The 22444-nt window shown below is 38.8% G+C and overlaps 2 protein-coding genes across 2 annotated transcripts in view; both read right to left on the bottom strand.

The window, feature by feature from the left end:
- The window catches only part of LOC306994066 (uncharacterized protein), a gene marked incomplete at its 5' end in the record, with an annotated part of 32212 nt that extends 27498 nt beyond the window's left edge, over positions 1-4714 (bottom strand). The window contains 9 exons of the mRNA XM_079604373.1: positions 618-828; positions 966-1045; positions 1159-1246; positions 2293-2404; positions 2603-2867; positions 3023-3058; positions 3606-3687; positions 4485-4543; positions 4621-4714. Of these exons, the coding sequence (XP_079460499.1) occupies positions 618-828; positions 966-1045; positions 1159-1246; positions 2293-2404; positions 2603-2867; positions 3023-3058; positions 3606-3687; positions 4485-4543; positions 4621-4714 (1027 nt within the window). The remainder of the gene's footprint in view (positions 1-617; positions 829-965; positions 1046-1158; positions 1247-2292; positions 2405-2602; positions 2868-3022; positions 3059-3605; positions 3688-4484; positions 4544-4620) is intronic.
- An 8871-nt stretch (positions 4715-13585) lies between these two features.
- Positions 13586-22444, bottom strand: part of LOC306994065 (mucin-5AC-like) — a 40985-nt gene continuing 32126 nt past the window's right edge. Inside the window, exons 32-44 of the mRNA XM_079604372.1 lie at positions 22201-22376; positions 21966-22035; positions 20523-20623; positions 20013-20044; positions 19726-19903; positions 19527-19631; positions 19375-19415; positions 18894-19019; positions 15799-15897; positions 15567-15686; positions 15023-15062; positions 14424-14541; positions 13586-14130 (exon numbers count right to left, since the gene is read on the bottom strand). Of these exons, the coding sequence (XP_079460498.1) occupies positions 13962-14130; positions 14424-14541; positions 15023-15062; positions 15567-15686; positions 15799-15897; positions 18894-19019; positions 19375-19415; positions 19527-19631; positions 19726-19903; positions 20013-20044; positions 20523-20623; positions 21966-22035; positions 22201-22376 (1375 nt within the window). The 3' untranslated portion in view covers positions 13586-13961. The remainder of the gene's footprint in view (positions 14131-14423; positions 14542-15022; positions 15063-15566; positions 15687-15798; positions 15898-18893; positions 19020-19374; positions 19416-19526; positions 19632-19725; positions 19904-20012; positions 20045-20522; positions 20624-21965; positions 22036-22200; positions 22377-22444) is intronic.

Here is a 22444-nt window from a genome sequence, read left to right as displayed (position 1 = left end):
AAAAAAAAAAAATCTAGATTAGGCTACACATTTAGACATTATAAGCCTGTTTAACCGAAGCTAATTTGGGTGGGTTTCTCCCATTATCCCCAATGTCACTTCTCTGTGTTTTACGGTCCTGACGAGAACGTCAGCCTCCTCGGCTGTGAACCGCTCCTGGCGTGCGCCTGGCAAATCCGCCGTTATAATAGCAATCTGCCATGGAACAAGCGCGCCGGCTCTTAAAAGGAATGTGAGAGGACGCTCTGATTGGTTTATTTCACGTTACGCCCAAACCACACCTATGAATAATGAAGCTACTTCAGACCAACCCCTTTTAGATTTGCGCCAGGCGCAAGAGTCGTTTATCCCGCCGGGAAAATAGCAACAGCGCCGGGATCCGCCCACAAAGTTACTTGCGCTTTGCGCTTTGATACTTGCGTTTCAGATCGTTAAAATAGGGCCCATTGAGTTTTATACCACAGCATATAACTATTATTATAATTTTTTTTAATCATGCCCATACATTCTGAAAATTCTAATATTGAATTAAATATTGAGCTGTAAGTAGAGTGGTGATAATGACATTTTATTCCCACTGATTTCTTTTCTATTTATCTTCCAGAATTGATACTCACGACAGAACTGCTCTGTCCTCCATGTTCCTGGTTTTCCTCCAGCATGTGTGCACTGTCGTGAAATCTCCGTGAGTGTGTTGCAGAGACAGTCGTGATTGCCGTAACATTGACACAGGTCGTTCACACAGGCGTCTTCAAATGAACCCATGTCCATCACATTGTAACAGTCGCTAAACCCTGGACTGCTGAGATGCTGCTGGCAAACACTTGCCTGTAAAAAAAATTAATAATGGAAAGCAATGTTTCAACTGGCAAATGAGGTAAAACAAATATATATATATATTAAAAAAATATATATCAGCCCAAAATCTGGTAAAATGATTAAAAAACTCCTGATTTGTCTCATACCTGGTCGCACTGATCCCTGGGTAGAAGTATAACGTCCTTGCAGGATTCAGTTGGTGTGGACACCTTCCATGTGTCCGGACCTGAGAGGGATTTAGCTGGTTAATGCGATACTATTACTACAGTATGTGTACAGCGATCAGGTGTTTAGATGCAAATGTTTTCATAGGTCATTTGATCAAAACATCATGTGTACCGTTTTTAGAAGTATCATCTTTCTTGTTGCCGTTGTAGTTTCCACAGAGTCCACAGGTCTGACCTCGGTACTTCTCTGCAAGTTCAATCTAGGGAACATCATATTATAAGATGATGACAGTGATACGAATCGTTAGTTTCAAAATTAGTCTGTCATAATGTTTATTTATGGCAGTACAAATACGCTTAATAAAAATGTGATTTTCCTGATCTATAGATGTGTATTTTAAGGTGTTTGAAGGACAAAAAAATTGGATAACAATAGCTTTAAAATCATGTCAGTGCGCAGTAGCATAAATTACTTGTCAAGCAGATAACAGATTCTTAAACATGAGAATAAGGTTAAATGTTGAAATGAATGATCCACACATAATGTGAATGCAGAATGTTTATGCCTAATGTTTACAAAACACAACCACATAGACATATTCCAAACATGATTTGCCTTAAATGAGAAATGTTTCAAGGATTATTTTCAATAGATGTTACATTTCAATCAAATGCAAATTCAATCCTTCTATGTCCAGAGGCATATGAGCAATATGAGCATCAAAGATCGGTTTCAGCAACTAATTTCTTTCAATGTATGTTTTTGGACTAATTAGTTCAATTAATGGTTCAATTGCTCACTCAAAAAGACACTTGTCACTTGTCGCCACCTAGCACCTACTACATTGCAGCACCAAACTAGAGTTAATATTAGGCAGTTATTTTACAACCTTCATTACATACACTTAAATTAGCGAGGTCCGGACCTCTGGGAACTTAATGGTGGCTGTGGACATGGCAAAACCTGTTGGTTCACTGTGCTTTATGTTTTGTAGAACTGATATCCTGTTTGATGTTTAACTTTCCTAGACCTGCTTACTGTGTGCAACCAAATAGCGTTAAAGGGTGTGTGTGATTTCATTATATGGTTATGGATTCATCTCGATTCATTCTGAAGAAGAACCTGCACGAAAACTCTCCTGCACGGTTTGCTTTGTTTTTCTTTACTCTTATCAACAGATTTCATCAAATCAGTTTTACAGTTTTCATTTGAACACATGTTTGGCTCTTTATCTCACATTTTCATCACACATACTGTATTACAGTAAAGGTATTTACTCAGCAAGATAATAATCTTAAATCATACCAATATAGAGTTGTCCTCTTCCCAAAAGACAGTCAGTCCATATTTGGAGATCTTAATACTTGTTTGACTTCCCTCGATTTTAAGTCCATTCTGATTGATTGGAACAGACACGCTGCAAGAAAAAGTGTAAGAAACTTCAGCTAAACATATTTGTATACAAGTGATTGTAGAAGATTTTAGGTGCTGTCTGGACACTATTCTTCACCATGTTTAATCAGCATATTCAGAGTTGTCTCTTAATTAATATGAGTTTATGAAAGCTGCACATTCCAGTAGTTACTCATGTAAAAACAAGTAAATATCAACTCACTCTTGATCATCCATAGTGATGTTGCCATTAGTGAGTTTGATGACTGTCCCCTCCAGCTTTATTGTGACTGTGCTAAAAGTGATTGAGCCGTTCACAGTCTCTCTTTGCATTTGGATGTTAAAGTCAGAAGTTGTGCTGTCACACATCACCGCCAGAACGTAGTTGCACGTGTCTGGCACTTGAAAGAAATGACCATCAAATGTCTTGAAGTGGAAATTTCCCCATGTGCTGCAGATCGTGGACTGGTGATCAGGATTCAGTTCAACTGAATCAAGAGAGAAAGTTTATTATAATAAGTTTATAAATGTAAAACTCTTTGGTAAATACTTTCAGTAAAGCAAAAATACACCATTTAGTTTTCTAAAGTGTAAAAACTGTACAAACTGATGCTGCACATGCTTTAAATTATGTTTTTAATACCTTCTGTTTCCATCACAGTCGTCAAAGTGGTGAACACTAAATATAAAAGACAAAAATGTAAACTTGTCATATTTTATTAAAATGTATTAAAACATCTTCCTTCTTATTCAAAGACTGAAACAATGTCACACTAGCTGCATTTCCATTACCCTTCAAATTGTGCAAATTGAAAATGCGCCCAACTGAAACACGTCAATTTTAGCAATATATCGCAAAAAAAAATTGACGCATGAGGTGGTTTTTCAGACAATTCGAAAAAAGAATATTTCGTAAAACTGCACTAGAAATAGTTTTTTCACATTTACAGGTCACCTGGCATCATTCTTCACATGATCATTCTTTAATGAAGGCGCGATATGTTTGGACAGAAGACGAGACAGAGTTCTTAATTAAACTGTCCTTTAACTATTCATCCACAGATTTCCTCTGTGAAAGCGCGTATACTATAACCCAGAAACACCTCATACGTGGCTGCTCCCAAGTTTAAGGGGCTTTCCTTTCCATTAATGCTTGGATAACACGCCTACGTCGCCTTTGATTGGAAATAATGGCTAGTGCGTGGCTGCAATATGCGTGAACCTACCAACATCCGTCGCCATGGTTTTTGAAATTAGTTTTTTTAAATGGTGAAAAAAATCACGTTTAGTCGCAGTGGAAACAGCGTCCTTTCGCAACAGTTTTTTTATTTTTATCGACATTTAGAAAATATCTAAAAAGTTTTGCACAAATCTCTAATGTAAACCAGCTTGCTGTTGCAAATGCTTCATTATGGAGGCAATTGTTACATGTAACATTTAACAAGGACACTGTAAAATAAAGTGTAACCAATATATTCACCCACTCAAATAAGATAGCTACCCTCAAAGTAATAATGTCTTATAATGTCTCTGAATATTTATTAACATGTTGTTACTGTCCTTAATAATATGTGTTTAGTTTATGTGGTATTTATATCATAATTATTACTTTATTCTTTTAAGAGATACATAATTAGAAAGACTGAGAATTACATGTTTAAAAGATTGAAATTTTCCATTTCAATTCGTCCAATTTTGTGTTACAATTGTCCCTGACCTTGCAACCATGGTAAAAATCATGCAAGGTTATGATTTATTATCATTTATCGTTAGTCAAAATAATTTATTACTAAAGTTACTTTTTTTATGTAAAAATGTTTTCATTCAGAAAAAAAATTATATTAGGTTGTATTTTACTGCACACTTTTATGTCAAAATATATTTTTCTTCACATTTTTTCGAACTCATTTGTGATTGATGATCCATTTAAACCTGATTACTTTGATACATAATTCTTGAATACATTTGTATTTACTTTTCAAAGTTTTAAGCTTGTAGTGGATTGTGACATCTATTAATGAATTAGTGACATTACAAATATTTGCAATCAGTATGTCTCATATAATACATGTAAACACAATTAAATATTTACCAGATGTTGGTACTGGCAGCCAGGTAAAGCCCATAGGATCTTCCGTAACGTCCCCATAATCTCCTACGAAGTCTTTAAGCATAGAAAGGCAGAGGTTTGTACAATGATACATGTTGTTTTTGATCTTTTTTCAGTTGTAGTCTGCTTACCTGCTTGTATGGACTGCAGCCCGACCAATAGGATGACCCATCTCAGCATCCACATCTGGGACATCCTCACAGTCCCCATGGAGACAAGATCCATCCTCAAGAGTTGATGTGAGCTGTCTGTTAGCACTAGTCCTTTTATAGTGAATTTTAGTGTTCTTTAGAAGAGTGTAATTCGAGTTTGGAAGGTGGAACCCGGCATATACATTAGCACAGGATTCTAAATGCAAATGTCCTAAATGTTTGAGACTAAACAAGGTCTATGCAAATCTTGGTGGTGAGAAACACTTTTTGTCACTGACAAAACTGCATGTATCTCCATCAGCTCAAACTAAACAAGGAAGTGAGTGTTGACAGTGGGGGTACAACTATTTTCCAGAGAAGTTGCACAGTAAACTATTTAATAAATATATTGATCTACTAAATATTTATGGTTCTGGGTTAGCAAGAAAAGTCTATTTGCATTTACTTACTTTATTTCATTTTACATACATTATTTATTATTAAAGTATTATTATTATTTAAGGAATTATTTAGTCTATTTTTGCAATAGTTTAGAGTCAAAGCATGGGACCATTGTGCTTTTTGAACACTGTAAGCGCAGACAAGCAGAGTGATACAAACAGTGAAAAGTCCCAAAGGTTTTGGACTGTTCATCGGCAAATCAAATTTGAGGACAAAAACTCATAATTTCAGCGTGCATCTGTACATATGAAATGATGCACTGTAAAAAAAAAAAAAAAAAAAAACATCTATTTTGTAAACATTTTTACATTAGAAATTTAGTTCAATGCATTCCAGCTTGAAAACAATCATTGATTTATAATTTATAGCTTAATTTATGCATGGTTAAGATGTCATATGGTTAAGAGTTTATATTTTTACCGATTTAACATTTTGTTTATCATCACCATGTTTGAGATTAGTGTGTTGAGGCATTTGTACATTTCATTGCAACTGTTGGATTTAATATTTACTCAATATATACTCAAGAGGAAAATTATACCCATATCATGTGCATATCATGTGAAAGAAAGTTTGTAGCTCCTTGCATTGCTAAATGCTGAACAATTTTATTTGCCTTTACAGGATTTATTTTTATTCAGTACTGCCTGTTACAAGTATTTAAGTTGTCCGTTTTTAGAGTCAACTTAAACTGAATTTAATGGGTTGCCTTATGTTTTAAAAGTTAATTTAACTTGTACATCAAAACATTATTTTTCCAAGTTTTTTCTCTAAATTCATTTTTTTCATTTAATTTCACATTTATTTGTATTGCACTTTTCACAATATCGTTTCAAAGCAGCTTTACAGAAAATGCATGAGTCCACATTACAATTAAGAGTGATCTGTAATCACTGTCTAAGTTATGTATTTCAGAAATGTACATATACAAATCACAGTTAGCTAAAAATGTACTAATTTAAACTGTAATAATTTAAGGCGGAAACAATGATCTCATTGAAGTAATGAATACTTGTCTGTTAACAAATGATTATGAGTCACTTTGGTACTTGAGAATGTACTTTCTTCAGGAAATGCAAATCTGTTTGGAAATAATGTTATTGAGATTCAGTTAGTTATGAAGAAAATGTTAGGTGTTTTCTTTAAACCATTGTATATTCTTGTATTTATGTTAGAGACAATGTCTGTATTTGGTGTCTGAGAAGTGACTGAGGGTCTGATCTATTTTAGGAATATGGTAACAATATTTACCCATTTACCCCGGCTTGCAGAGAATAAATATGTACTTGTTTTACTTCATCTCCTCATACAACCACATTAGGGGTCAAACTGAATTGTCAGTTTGAACTTTATTCTTATGATACAGAATAGAATTCCACTTTAAGGCCCTCTATAAAGAAAATCTCGATTCATTATCATAGAATAAATAAATCATGAATGGGTGAATTAATGAATGAATTTTCAATGTTTGGGTAAAATGATGGATCTTGCCAACCCAAAACTCGCAAAGTACACATTTAGAGTAAATTCTGGTTTAGTGCATCATACTGTAGCCTACTGTGTATCTTCTCCACAGAGTTCTTCAGAACTCACACCCTTGTTTAGTTTGAGATGATAGCAGAGGTAAATATAAGGTTTCTATTTATCCTGTTCATTTTCAAACACCTCTATGTGCATTAAATGTTGTCTCTGGTGAATGTAATGACGTCCCAGACATGGATCTACTGAAAGGGCTGCAGTCGATACAAGCAGATTAGCTCAACTTTGTTCAAAACACTTAATTTACGTGAACTCTGAAATAGCATTATATTGAAAACACACACATTTTGCGAATGCGATTCCCCAATTTCTGAACTCTTCACCTTCTGAAGATGGAAAGTTTATGACCTCTGGGACAAAATTAGTCTTCTTCAAGAAGAGACCTGCAAGATGGTGTGAATTCAGCTCTCGCACTGTTCTTTCCTTACAAGCTTGAGAAATATTGTGTGAGGAAAAACTCTGGCCTGAGATTTAGCCTTGTTAAATTTACACAACTGTCCAAGCATCTCAAGAAAAACGTCTTTATGTAATGAATACTAGCAAATCAAAACATCAAAGTTCCCTTTCGAGGGAACTCGCGATGCGTCGATGACGCTTTGGGAACGCTTGCGTGATTACGTCTGAGCACGTATGTCAACTAGTCCAATGGAAAGAATGAGCGTCACGGGCGGGTGACGTCATGACCAGGAAGAGATATAAGCACATCCGGTGCGTTACTCGCGTTAGCTTTCGTGTCTCAGCAAAGCGCTCTATGTCAAAACTGTCTGTATTATTTACTGTTGTCTGTCACTTTATATATATATCATGGCGAAACAGCTATTCAAGTCTTGTGCTTCTCCCTGCCCTCGTTTTCTTACGGGTGGGGATACTCATGAGCTTTGTGTAGTTTGTTTGGGAGTGGAGCATGCTATGTCAGCCTTCGAGGGGGCTGACTGTTTGCATTGTGAGCGTCTCCCGCTCCGCATGCTCCGCTCTCGCTTGTCCACATTTGAGGATGATGGACAAGCTCGCGAACCTCAGGGCGCTGGACCCGCTGCTGCCGAGGCAGCACGGAGAAAGCACACCTGGGGTTCGCAAATGGATCTCTCGGCGGGGTTGGAGACGGGCTCTGCCTTATCTCCGCCTTTACCCGGGGGATCCATCGCTCGCTTGCCGGTGTCGGAAGCCCGCCCAGCGGCTTCTTCCGCCCGGGAAGCGAGCCCAATGCTTCAGTGCTCTAGTTCTGAGGAGGTAGAAGTACTGAGCATTGAACAAAGTGACACATTAAGCACACGTAGGGGGGAGGATTCGCCATCTATTTCCCCCGCATATGAGGAGTTAGTGGATGTTATATCTCGTGCTGTAGATAAATTGAATATTGACTGGCCAGCAGAGAAAAAAGATACTCGTCCTAAGAGCAAGTTAGACGAGCGATTTTTATCTTCAGATATTTCATCTCCATCACGGGCCCTTCCATTTTTTCCTGATCTTCATAGTGAGCTAAGTAGATCATGGGATAAACCATATTCATCTCGTCTTTTTAGTCCCCATGTTAAAACATACTCTGAGATTAAGGGACTGAAGGAACATGGTTATGGGTCGATGCCCCCAGCGGAACAGACGCTTGCGAGCTATCTGTCTCCTGGTTCAGCATCGTCCCTGAAGGCTCCCGTGTTGCCCAATAAGCCGTTAAAAACGACATCGAACTTAGTGGGCAAGGCATATACGGCAGCAGGTCAAGCTGGAGCCTGTCTGCACACGATGGCAGTGCTCCAAGCCTACCAGGCAGATCTGTTGGGGGATATTGATAAGAGTGAGGGGGTTAGTGCTGACGATATTCGAGAACTTCGTCGGGCTACAGATCTTTCTCTCAGGGCTACGAAGGAGACCGCTCGTGCTATTGGGCGGTCTATGGCAGCCCTCGTAGCTACTGAGAGACATCTTTGGTTGAATTTAGCCGATTTAAAAGATAAAGATCGTGCATTTCTGTTAGATGCCCCAATGTCTCCCTCTGGTCTTTTCGGTGACTCGGTGAACGCTGTGGTTGATAGGTTTCAAGAAACGAAGAAACAGTCAGAGGCTTTTAAAAAATTCCTCCCTCGCCGAGTCCATCCCCCTGGGGATGCTGGGCGTGAGCATCCCCAGCCAAGCTCCTCGCACCGTGTGCAACAAAAAGTGAGTGTTGCGTCTCGTGCTCCTCCTAATAAATCTTGGGGGCCGAGCCAACACTCTCAGCCGAAGTCGTCTAAGTCTAAGCCGGATCTGAGGACCGTTCTTATGGCGAAGAAGGCTTCGGCTCAAAAGAGGTCCTGACGCCACGGGCGTCAGACCGTTGAGGACAGCCCCACCCGGGGTGGAGCGGTGTTCACCTCATTATACGGTGCCCGTTCCACCTCGGGGTCCACAGGGGACCGTTCTGCCAACCCCGCCACCCTTGGTGCCTCGGGGCGCAGCGGTCTCCAGCGAGCTCTTGACTCAGTGTCAACTCGACATTGCGTCGGACTCGCTCCCTCTGAGGGGGGTTCAAAAACAGTCAGTTCGGTTGTTTCCTGCCAGTATGCTTCAGGTCACCGAAGTGGCTGTTCCAGTAATACCAGAGGCCAGTCTCGAGAGACTGGTACCCTTAGTAGATTTTCTGACAGAGTGGAAGAATCTGCCGAATATATCTCCTTGGGTCCTGCAGATAATAGAGAAAGGTTACAGAATCCAGTTTTGTTCTCCTCCACCTCGTTACAACGGGGTGTTACTCACGCTAGTACATCCCGAGCAGGCTCTGGTAATGGAGCAAGAAGTAGAGTCTCTGTTAGCGAAGGGAGCTATAGAGCAGGTGTACTCGCCCGACATAGAATCGGGGTTTTACAGCCGCTACTTTATCGTTCCAAAAAAGGATGGGGGGTTGCGTCCCATTTTAGATCTTCGTTTGTTGAATCGTGCAGTCATGAAACTCAAATTCAAGATGCTCACTCTCAAGCAGATCGTGACGCAAATCAGATCCGAGGACTGGTTCGTCACGATAGATTTAAAGGACGCTTACTTCCATGTCTCCATCCTCCCTCAACACAGGAAGTTCCTGAGGTTTTCTTTCAGGGGCAAAGAATACCAATATCGGGTGCTTCCATTCGGTCTAGCTCTATCACCCCGCACGTTCACGAAATGCGTAGATGCAGCTCTGGCCCCGCTCAGGTTGCAGGGCATACGCATTCTGAATTATATCGACGACTGGTTGATTCTGGCGGAATCGGAACAGTTAGCGGTTCGGCATCGAGATGTCGTTCTCGCTCACATGAAAAAATTGGGGTTGAGACTCAATACCAAGAAAAGTGTGCTGTCTCCATTACAGAGAACCACTTTCCTTGGTGTGGTATGGGATTCAGTCACGATGCGGGCCACACTATCGCCCGTTCGTGTAGCTGCTATCCTCGTAGCCACGAAAGGGTTGAAGCTAGGCCAGTCACGCACTGTGAAACAGTTCGAGAGACTGTTGGGTCTCTTGGCAGCGGCGTCCAATGTGATACCCTTTGGCCTGCTGTACATGAGACCCTTGCAGTGGTGGCTCAGAACCAGGGGGTTCTCCCCGAGGGGAAACCCACTTCGGATGATCAAGATCACACGGCGGTGCCTCCGTGCCTTGGTCATATGGAGGAAACACTGGTTCCTATCCCAGGGTCCGGTGCTGGGAGCTCTTTGCCATCGAGTTGCGATCTCGACAGATGCTTCCCTCACCGGCTGGGGAGCGGTAATGGAAGGCCGCTCAGCTCAGGGTCTGTGGAGGAGTCATCATCTCTCTTGGCACATAAATTGCCTGGAGATGATGGCTGTCTTCAATGCGTTGAAATATTTCCTTCCAGACCTGAGGGGCCATCATGTGCTCGTCCGTACAGACAATACATCGGTGGTCTCTTATGTAAATCGCCAGGGGGGTCTGCGTTCGCGTCCACTCTGCAAACTGGCGCACCAGATTCTCCTGTGGTCCCTGGGGAAGATACTCTCTCTGAGGGCAGTGTATATCCCTGGGTGCCAGAATATCGGAGCAGACATCCTGTCGAGGCAGGTGCTGAGGCCAGGGGATTGGAGACTCCACCCCGAGGCGGTGGAGCAGATATGGGAATTTTTCGGCCAAGCGGAAGTGGATCTGTTTGCGTCTCAGTACACGACGCACTGTCCACTATGGTTCTCCCTCACTCATCCAGCCCCTCTGGGGCTGGACGCTATGGTACAGGCGTGGCCGAGGCTACGTCTGTACGCCTTTCCCCCTGTTGTTCTGCTCCCAGGAGTTCTGGAGAGAGTCCGCCAGGACGGAATAAGTCTACTTCTGGTAGCACCACGCTGGCCGAGTCGGATTTGGTTTGCGGACCTTATTCGTCTCCTCGACGGCCCTCCCTTGGAGATTCCTATCAGGAGGGACCTTCTGTCTCAGGCAGGGGGCACAATATATCACCCCCGACCAGAGATTTGGAATTTATGGGTTTGGCCTCTGAGGGGGCCCAACTTATAGAGAGTGGTCTTTCAACTGAGGTTGTGGAGACCATTCTTAGCTCCAGAGCTCCAGCCACGAGGAAATTGTATGCACTTAAGTGGAAAGTTTTCACTTCTTGGTGTCACCAGCATCAGCGGGATCCAGTCAACTGTTCAGTTAACACAGTACTTGAATTTCTCCAGGATCGCTTTTCATCAGGTTTATGTCCATCTACCTTAAAGGTCTACGTGGCGGCCATTGCGGCTTTCCACGCCCCGGTGGGTAATACATCTTTGGGTCGAGACCCCCTGATTATTCGTTTCCTTCGTGGCACCTTGAGGCTGAGGCCTGCAACACGTACTAGGGTGCCGGCTTGGGATTTGGCAATAGTTTTGGAAGGCCTTTCAGGGGCTCCCTTCGAACCCCTTGAGTCGGTTTCAGAGAAATTTCTGACATTCAAGACCATCTTTCTTCTGGCTATTTCGTCCCTAAAAAGAGTCGGAGACCTTCAGGCCCTTTCGGTTTCTCCCACCTGTCTCGAGTTTGCTCCTGGGATGGTCAAGGCATTCCTTTACCCTAAACAGGGATATATACCTAAGGTGCCAACCAATATTCCGAGGCCTATTGTACTGCAGGCGTTCTATCCTCCTCCGTTTGCCTCTTCGGACCAGGAAAAACTGAATCTCTTGTGCCCAGTGCGAGCACTGGACACTTATGTCCACAGGGCGGCCCCGTGGAGAAGATCAGATCAGTTATTTGTCTGCTTTGGATCACCTAAGAAGGGTCTTCCAGCTTCTAAACAGACAATTAGCAAGTGGATAGTCGAGGCTATTTCTCTTGCTTATGAGTCCTCTGGCCAGCCATGTCCTCTGGTGGTCAGAGCTCATTCGACTAGGAGTATGGCGGCCTCTAAAGCCTTATTATCGGGGGTTTCCCTTCAGGAGGTTTGTGATGCGGCAGGCTGGTCCTCACCGCTCACATTTGTGAGGTTTTATAGCCTGGACCTGGACGCTGCCCCAGGGTCCCAGGTGCTTTTATCTTAGTTTGCCGACAGTTTTTCTGCTGGCATTTTGTAAGTATGGCGTATTGGGTATTCTCGTTCCCAAAGCGTCATCGACGCATCGCGAGTTCCCTCGAAAGGGAACGTCTCAGGTTACTATTGTAACCCTAGTTCCCTGAGAAGGGAACGAGACGATGCGTCGCCCTGCCATACTTCCTGCATCCCTGCGATCGACTTTGCTTCGACTCTTTCAAGCTAACGCGAGTAACGCACCGGATGTGCTTATATCTCTTCCTGGTCATGACGTCACCCGCCCGTGACGCTCATTCTTTCCATTGGACTAGTTGACATACGTGCTCAGACGTAATCACGCAAGCGTTCCCAAAGCGTCATCGACGCATCGTCTCGTTCCCTTCTCAGGGAACTAGGGTTACAATAGTAACCTGAGACGTTTTGTAGTCATTAAGTGTAGGCCTACTTATAGGCTAATAACCTTTTGCCTGAAAGGTTTGAAGGGTTTATTTTGATATAACGGCCATCTAACTGTAGTCTATCTCATCTTATTACACACTACATTTTATTTGTTTCATTACGAAACCACACACTACACCATTTTAGCGCTGATTTTCCTCTCGCACGCAGTTAATAAAGATCGGCAATTGGAGCCAGGCCAGCTGACAGTCTTGCCTGGACATGAATAATTTTTAAAGTTTGAACATGCAAAACAGACACATATTTAGGGCTGTGTCAAAATAATATCTTAAAATTAAATAAAAACACTTCTCCTAAAGTAGGCTAGAGCATTCTCTTTCTTCTTCAATTAATATGCATTATTTAACGGACATAGCCTACATTCTTTATTCTTTCAAGCAGACAATTAAAATGTATTTGTATAAATTAAATATAATGAATCCTTATTAGAGCTATTAAAGAGCAGTGAATGCTTTTATTTTTTTATTTTGATGTTTGATTAACTGATTGCGGACTGCAAGAGAAGGGGCGTAACAAGAAGTGGGCGTAACTTAAGTTGTCCAAATCACACAGAACCACGATATAAGGCTTGTTCGACTTGAACCACCGACTTGAAATTTAATAAGGGCCCAGTTCTGGGGCAACAGACGCTCATGATTGAAGGCAAATCGTTGCTTGTTCACGTGAGTGATTATCGCTATGTTTGAATTATCAAAATGGTTGTGGTTTGCGAAATAGAGTAAATAGAATACAACATTAAAAGAGTGCTGAATGCTTAATGTAGCCTATACAGAGGAATTTAAAATCTAAATTAAAGATGTTCAGGAAAGTGTTAGGATATAGCATTTTCATTGTCAATATAAAACCATATAATGTAGATTAAGAATACAATGCTAAATGGCATAAAATGATAAATTCAGAGTAAGATAGCCTACCGGTAAAACATTTTTTTCAAGTGAAATAGCCACAATTACTTTCAGCTCAAAATTTTTTACCCCAATCCTTTGTTTAATCGATGTATGCAGACAGGCATTTTTCTGGGAAAAAATCAGGAGACTGTAATTGATGCTTTTTATTATGATTTATTTTGATTTTAATTCATTTCATTGAGAAAAAGTAGGCTATAGGCTACATCATTATATAATGCATTACAGAGAGTCTAAATGATACAAAAATGCCCCCTTCAAGAAATAACTAAATAGATTATGCTTAGAGTAAACTTTACCCCTAGATCAAACCACAAAGAAGAAATAAGAGGTGCAATATTTTGGCAAAACAATTTTTGCCATTAATGCACTACAACAATCAGCTTAAATCATCGGTAGTTGTAATTTTCAGTTAAATTTTAAAATTGTTGCTTTTTCAGTGTGACAGATTATTGAGTCATCTTTAAATCGGCAAAGGTCAAGTAGGATCTTTTTTTCCAGAGTTCTTCTAGTCCCCACATTTGGTAGGAGTGCATGTGCAGCTCTTAATGTAAATGTAGTTATGATGAGGAATCACAGTGCTGTTGGCACACTTCAGCGTCACCTGTCGCTTCTCTACTGACATCTCTCGACAGCAAGAACAGCTGTGCTTCATGATGTTCTCTTCCATTGAATACCTGTGCAGGTTTACAAGAAAACACTAGTCAAATAATCAATTGTAGTTGGATGTGAGTTTTCATTTTATATTTATGGATGAATAGTTTGGATGCTAAAGGCACACTTAAATATGTACAAATTTTATTGGAAAAAAGGAAAAATATCAAACCAAATGGCTACCGATAACAAATGAGCTAACTTTACTTTTCTGAACAATTTTCTGGAGACTTTTCATTGAAACCTTATGATTCTTCTGATAATTGGAAAGAAAAAATGAGTGGGTTTGTGATCATTAGGTGTGTAATGCTCTCACATTGATTTGGTGTTACAGTGGCCAGTGCAGGAAGTGACTTCTACATCCTCGATGGAAGTGCAATCATTGACATGCAGCCGGGTGGCGTTATTCTTCAGAACACAGTTGCTGAGTTCACCTGAGAGATAATAGAGGCAGGTAAGCTTTAGACTCATGAACAATGCATGCATTGTAAGTTATGTAAGGCCTATTATGTTATTTTTAATTTACTTACAACTTACTATGTAAAATGATCTGTCTTAATATAGTAGGGAGGACAATTAAAGGGATACTTCACTTAAAATTGAAAATTCTGTCATCATTTACTCACCCTCAAGTTGTTTCAAACCTGTATGAATTTCTTTCTTCTGCTAACAACTAAGGAAGATATTTTCAAGAATGTCAAGTTTTTCCTACAATGGAACTGTTTGGTTACTGACATTCGTGGAAATATCTACCTTAGTGTCCAGCAGAAGAAAGAAATTCATACAGGTTTGAAACAACTTGAGGGTGAGTAAATGATGACAGAATTTTCATTTTAAAGTGAATTAAAAAAAAATGTAACATTAAAAAAATATTGTTTTTGTCAGAAAGTTTTATATAAGGAAACAGTATCTTACAGATCTCACAACATCCATCTTTGTCCAAATGCTTTGTTTCCTGCAAGGACACAAATAATAGAAAGGAAAACATTGCATAGACATTTATAGTACATTTTCATTAATTTACTAATCTGCTTCTTTTTTTTCTTGAAACACTAAAACCCAAGGTTCAACCAGTTAACACTGCCATCTAGAGCTTTGAAGGAATATCTCAATAAATGTTGTCATCAGTTACTCAACCTGTATGACACAAGTTATTTATTCTGCAGCATAACCAAACTGCTCTTTTTGAAAGTGAATGTTGATCATGACTGTGTGTGAAGTCAAGTCATAGCGAATAACTGACATTTTAGAGTTCCTTACACAAAGACTAAAATACTACTTTTATGATATATTTTTTTGTTTTGTTTTGTTTTTTCTCTTTAATGAGCCCCCATCCTCTTTCATTGCTTGGAACAAAATATGAATGGTTGCAGAAAGAAACATGCATACAAAATACAAGCAGATCAAACAAAGCAATTCCAAGAGGATGTGCACTCTGAGTTACAGATATTCTACTTACAGGCTCACAGTCATCTGGATTAAAGGGTGGGCATTGTTTTGTGGTCTTCTCAATCACAAATGAGCCATTCATTTGATGGCAATTAAGAGTTTCGCATTTGTATTTGTACTCCTCTCCTTCCTAACAAAAGACAGACAGACACATTAAAATTGGGAAAACCACAGATTCTGATAAACTGAAAGTTTTAAAGAATAATAATTTATTTTTGAGAATGTTTTCAAATGTAGGCTACCTGGAGAACATGTCTGGTGTTGTTTGGTGCATCATAAATACAGGCCACTTGTGTACATGTTCCACAGCACTCTCCTTCTTTTTTCACATATTTAAACCCCTTGGAGTGGGAAAAAAAGTTTACAGTAGTTTTGATAACCCAATAGCACCTTTTTATTGCATTTTCAAACTTTTTAAGCATAGAGTTGAGGAAAGAACGGTGAGAACAGGTGAGATAGCCTATAGGCTATATATAGCATATCATATATAAAGGCTAGATGTCTTAAGGCGGAGTCTCGAACGGCATCACCCAGCGGCCATCTTGTCACAGGGAAGCTTTCTGGCGAGCTCTGTGGTATCTGATGTAAGGTGAATGATCTGCACGAACACAAATACTCTTATCTCGCTGAAATCTTGACTGATTTACAAACGGTTTGGTTTCTTACAAACGTTATTAACATGTCTATAATTCTGGATGCTGAAATATATAATATTATAATTATTCATAAGTATGCAGTGTCATAACTACATCTCTGACGTTTATAACAAATCAACCCGTTTGAAAATCTGTAGAAAATTGAGCAAGTTATGGTTATTTAAAAAGTACATGCACCATTAACACAATGTTACAAGTGAGCGAGCGCCCTGCGGCAAGATGGCCGCCGTGTGCGGACATCGACCTCCATTGGCCAGCAGCGCGGACGAGACATCTAGCCTTTATATATGATATCTATGATATATATAGCCAACTTTCAGCATAAGTCCCTCCCACTCGGAGGTCTCTGGGCTGCAGCGATACATGCTTGGGCTGACATGGCGGTCCAGCAAATCTGGCTTTTTTTTGTGTGTGTCACGGAATGTGGTTTTATTTTTTATTTTATTGGTTTTATTAATCTATTACTTGTTCCAGATTAAATCAATTTGAGTTAAGGTGAAAATTAAGTTTCATGACTTTATATTTAGAATATATGTAACTGAAATCCTGTAGAGCACTGCTTTTGTACGTTTGACTGAATTGTTTTTATTAATTTATTATTTATTATTTCCTATTGTCTGTTGTTGTTAATTTAAATATTATTGTTCAATGAACATTATTTGATATGCAATTATACTGAGAAAAGGTCCATTAGTGATTGTGATATGGACTTTAGTGAAAGTTACATTATTACGGCATGAGTTGGCTTTTATGAGTCAGTCAGTAGCAAATTGAAAGTGACTGGGTTTTTTTTTTTTGCACTGTCAAGGGAAATTCCCTTCATTTTTAAAAGGACAAAGACAAAGATATCGCTTTGCTCAGCAGACATTCAAACTTTTTTTGATATAATATTATGGACATCGACCTAAAGAATGAATGCTGTTTCAAATGCTGGTAATACTCTTGTTTAGTCGATCTCTCTCTCTCATAATACCATAAAACTGTATTCTACATAATACAACAAGCTTCAATGAAGCGACTCAACGTTCAATCGTTACTAGTTCTAAAGTTATGTTTTAGAATTAGTAGCGGAGGCTTGGGCTCAACTGTCAAACTGTCAACTTGAGATTTGAATCCGTGGCAGATGTAGTTCTAAATTAAAGACTGGTTTTTTTTAAAGACATTACATTGTTGTCTAATTTATTCTCACTTGTGCCATCCAACTGTTGCTAACTCATAGCTAAATCACTGCTCATGTGATATTGTCATTATATAGATCAGTGGATATTGCTCATTTATACAATGGGGCTTTCGAATGCTTGAGTCTGATTGGTTTAAAAACGTTCTAGGTGTGCAATTTTTTTCAGGGATACCATAGACATATAGAATACATATATTGTTGGATCATACACCAACAGCGACGCCATATTGGTCCAGGCAACTTGCTGTAACTCTCAAAAGTGGACTATTTTCAGCTATTTTTAAGTTTTACAAACCGTTGTTTAATCCAAACTATTTCTAAGATGATTACTTTTCACATGTAACTCTAAACAGTTGTTTTTGGTTATATTTGTTTATCATAACATTATGTTGACAACTATTTGGCCACCATAGTCAGACTATTAATAGCTAGCTATTAATGAGAGGGAGCCACAGGATAAGGAATGGAAATAAATATATTTAGTTCATTTGTATAACTATGGTGTACTGACAGTAAATCTGAAATACTTATAGATCATTAAATGTTTTTGAAGTTGCCAGACACAATTAAATATAATGCTCTCCATTTAAAATGAAGAGACAATTTTCAAAAATCTTTTTTACTATAATATAAAATGTATATCTTTATTTTTTTTTATTTTTTTTTTAGTATTGTTATAGTATGAGTAATAAAACAAAGATTTGTGGGAGCAAAATGTTAGGAATAGATAATAAAAATGAAAAGTTATAAATAAACGCTTCAGATAAATAAGGTTAAGCTGCAAATTATCCTCACATTAATTTTAAATTTAAAGCTAAAGGCACAAGAGAAAAGACTAAAATAACGTTGTTGAAAGCAGCAAAATCCATTACCAGATTATATATAACTGCATTTAGTCTGCTATCAGTAGCTCTAAAATTACGTTTTGGAATTAGCAACGGAGGCGTGGGCTGAGATGTGTAAAAAATTTGTCACACACACAAGAGGGTTTTAATGAGAAAACCTCACAAATGTATTGTAATATATCATCTGAACTATTTTTTGAGGTGTGAAAACCGTACACTCTAAAAAATGCTGGGTTGTTTCAACCCAACTTTGGGCGAAATATGGACAAACCCAACCGTTGGGTTACATTTTTAAATTACATTTTTAACCCAACGTTTAGGTTTGTCCATATTTGACCCAAAATTGGCTTTAAAAATTTGATTAATTGACTCTGGGCTTTTGAATTATTGAAAAATAATGCACACCCGAGGTGTAACAGCCTCTTGGAGTAGATGCTAGAGATTCACACAGTCATGTGAACTCAAGGAAGGACATTATATCCTTATGGTTCAACGACATCTTATGGTCTTCACGAACAAGCTATTAAATTCATGAAAGGTAACCACATCAGTTGACTTCTCTATATAGTTTTAATAGAGCACATCTAACATCTGAATTTTCAAATCAGAGAGCAGCATTAATGTATATGATCACAAGCTTAAACTGCAAGCATTACCTGAGGGCAAATGTCCTTAGGACAGACTTTAGGAGAACATTTCACAATATGTAGTTGAGTATATGGGTCTTTGTCCATTTCACAGTTACATTCAACACAAGGCTCATCTGGGATTTTAGTCCCAGGCTAGAAAAAAAGCACACAGGGAATAACGTGAACTCAACATGCATTGTTCTGAATTGTATGTTTTCCAGAGGCAATGTTTTACCATTTTAAAATCAATATAAATTAAAATGTCTGTAGTACATGTGTAGCCTTTTTGTTGATAATTGTATAAAATGTAGGTTCAAAATATATATTAATAATATGTAATCCACTGCATATAAAAAAAAACATCTATTTTTTAACTTGTGTAGTTTCAGGTGTAGATTTAAGGAGTTGTAACGGAGGAAAACAATAAAAACTTAATTTTATTAAACACCCACATTGAAAAAAGTTTCAAATCATAGAAAAAATTATACCATGACATGTGTTAAGTTACCTCATACTCTGTGTTGTTGCGGACACACACTGTTTTTGGCTCTGTAGAAACAAGACATGCATGTTAAAAACAGTCTCAGGAGAAAATACACAGCATCTGACAAATGGTCACAAAGACAAGCTGATCCAAGTATTTAATACTAATAGTGATACCGCATCTGATTTCTGGACAGCATTTTCCGTTAGGGAGTTCCAGGACTGGCGCATATCCGACTCCACACTTTTTATCCGAAGGTGGGCAAATGCTGACATCACAATCTACATCACGAAACAGAGTAGAGGAGTCTTTAAGAAAAAGACACTGCAGCAGTAAAGAAAAACTCATTAAAAAAAAGAAATAAACTCATCTTACTGCAAACTTGTTTGCTGCAGCATGGATCTGAGGGATTGGTGACGTTGAACAGCATGAAACCGGGCTCAGTGCAGCTCTCAGGATTCACATCATTACACTTCTTGGGTTTACAGTTCACTGATTGGCTGGCCTTATCACAGATGCAGTCCTCACAGTTATACTCGAAATGCTCACCAAACTGCAACAAAAACAAACAAAAAATTGTATAACTTGCTTCTTATATGCTTAATATCAGATGCTTCTTCAAGAAGTGGCTATTAAGTTAACAGTTTTAAACCTTGCCGTACCTCACGTGGAGTCCCCGAGGGGTCTATGCATCCTACAAGAAAAAACTAAATCAGAAACATTCTCAAAATGGCTATGGCATGCATGTTGATGTGTTTGAGGCAGGTACAAATTAGGTTTTGCCTTATTCCTCATTCCTAACTAGTGTTCTATTCCAGACATGTTCAGTGATTTCTAAAGAATGGCAAAAATATCATACCAACTAATGGGCTAGGTAACTATTATCTGTTGTATGGTGGAAATATACTATGGGCTTGTGTGAGACCATAAACTGAGATGAAGACCAATCTTTCTGTCTATCTATGTGGAGAGATACAGTGTTGAAACTGTACACAGACACACACAGACACACACAGACACACACAGACACACACACAGACACACACACAGACACACACACAGACACACACACACACACACACACACACACACACACACACACACACACACACACACACACACACACACACACACACACACACACACACACACACACAGTAATGGCTTCTCACCACATTTTGGCACACATAATCCTGACTCTTTGTTGAAGAGTATTGTGTTCCCGGGGCAGAAGCAGCCCTCTGTGAGCACTGAAATGTTGCCCTGCATAGGTCTGAAATACAAAGGTTATTTATTCTTTTTACAGTTTATTACACACAATACATTAACATCACAGTGAAAATATTATATCCTAGGTTATTTCCACACTGCAAACAAAATTGCTGTGAAGTGATGGATTCTGGAATCTACTGCCTCTATATATTTGATATATATATATATATAAAGAGGCAGTAGATTTTAATGATTTCACCAAACTTGTGAAACTTAAATAGAATTACATGTTTTCTCACTGAAACATGCCCTTGTCCTTGTTTTTGAGAGAAGCACCCAACACGTTAAAACATATATTTACTCTTCTAGCTGACCATGACAGCCTAGGTCACTGGGGTAATTTAGAAATGTGATCAATTCACAAGTAAAGAATTTACTTTACTTTTCATCTTAAAGCACTAAAGAAAAATAACAAATATTGTCATAGAGATAAAGTACATCTTATCAGTATGTTTAGGGAGAGTTTCCTGATCAGAGCTAGTGCTTGAGCTTTAGTTTATTTGACTTAACCAATCAGAATCATTCAACCTGAAGTGATGACGTAGTTTAGTGACCTGTGATAGAGTATAAGGTTACACTTTACTTTAAGGTGACGTAGTAACATTGTACTTGCTCAAATAAGTACTGAGTAATACTAATTAACAACATATACTTTCTATAGAGTTAGGGTTTGGTTTAGTTTACTTGTAATTATACATCCTTTACTCTTATTACTATAGCAAGTGAAGTGCATGTAGTAACGTGTAACTATGTCACCTTAAAATAAAGTGTTACTGAGTATAATCGCTGTTGTATTGAGTGTGTACGGAGAGCAGCCTATACAAGCTCCTTGCTGCATGTAGAAGCTGACTTTTACTGATGAAACGACAAACTATTCTTTTTAGTTTTTCTTTTTTTAGATTGACATCACATGGTCTATTAAATGTGTCAGTGTTTTTAAGCATTGATCTAAACAGGCGACTGATTAAGGTGATTACATTGGCATCTTCATCAGAAGAAAATTAAATGAATTGAAAGGAAATTAAATAATAGGTACATTGGACTAAACATCACATTTCAAAGTGAAAGCTGTTGGATTTTAGTTTCAGCCACATATGCAGAAATGCATTGCAGAAACAGTTCAGACTGGAATTGAACATTATTTTAAGACAAATAAAATATTAAGGGAAAAAATATTAAGTTCAATAGACATTGTGGCACAGATTTGGCTTTAAAAAGGCTTGCTTAACTCCTAAGTTGCACAATATTGCAACCTCCTATCAGCATGTATCTCTGTCACTTAATAAGGACTGAATTTAATCTTTCCACAATCATCTAAATTATTAAAAGAAAAAAGGACATACCCGTCTCTACATGTTGGTGGTTCAGATGGACCACAAGGCAATAAGATTTTATTTCCTGGACATGTAATGTCTGAGGAAGAAAGGAGTAAACAATCTCTTAATTCAAATCTCTATACAGTACAACAGAATATTCCACTTGAAACAGGAAAATTTGTCTTCTATCAAAACATATTTAATTTTAATAAATGTAATAAATATATTAAATTCAATCAAGTTATTTTATTAATGAACTTACTGCAAAGGTTAGTGTAGTTCCTCCAGTGTATGCAGATCCCAAGCTGAGAGCAAGCCCTTGCGTAGCTCTGCAGACTGGCACACACCACGGCAGGGTTGCTCATATGACAACTATCATATTGACAGGCTAAGAAGAAGTTTGTAGGGGGTATATGGGAATGGCATGCTTCAAACAACCTGAGGAAGTTCAAAATAAAGAATAGATGATTGATAGGGCAAATTCACTTTGGAAGCAAACATATAAG

This window comes from Phoxinus phoxinus (genome assembly GCF_949152265.1).
Source record: "Phoxinus phoxinus genome assembly, chromosome: 25".
Classification (NCBI taxonomy): domain Eukaryota; kingdom Metazoa; phylum Chordata; class Actinopteri; order Cypriniformes; family Leuciscidae; genus Phoxinus; species Phoxinus phoxinus.
This window is presented reverse-complemented; position numbering and strand designations above follow the sequence as displayed.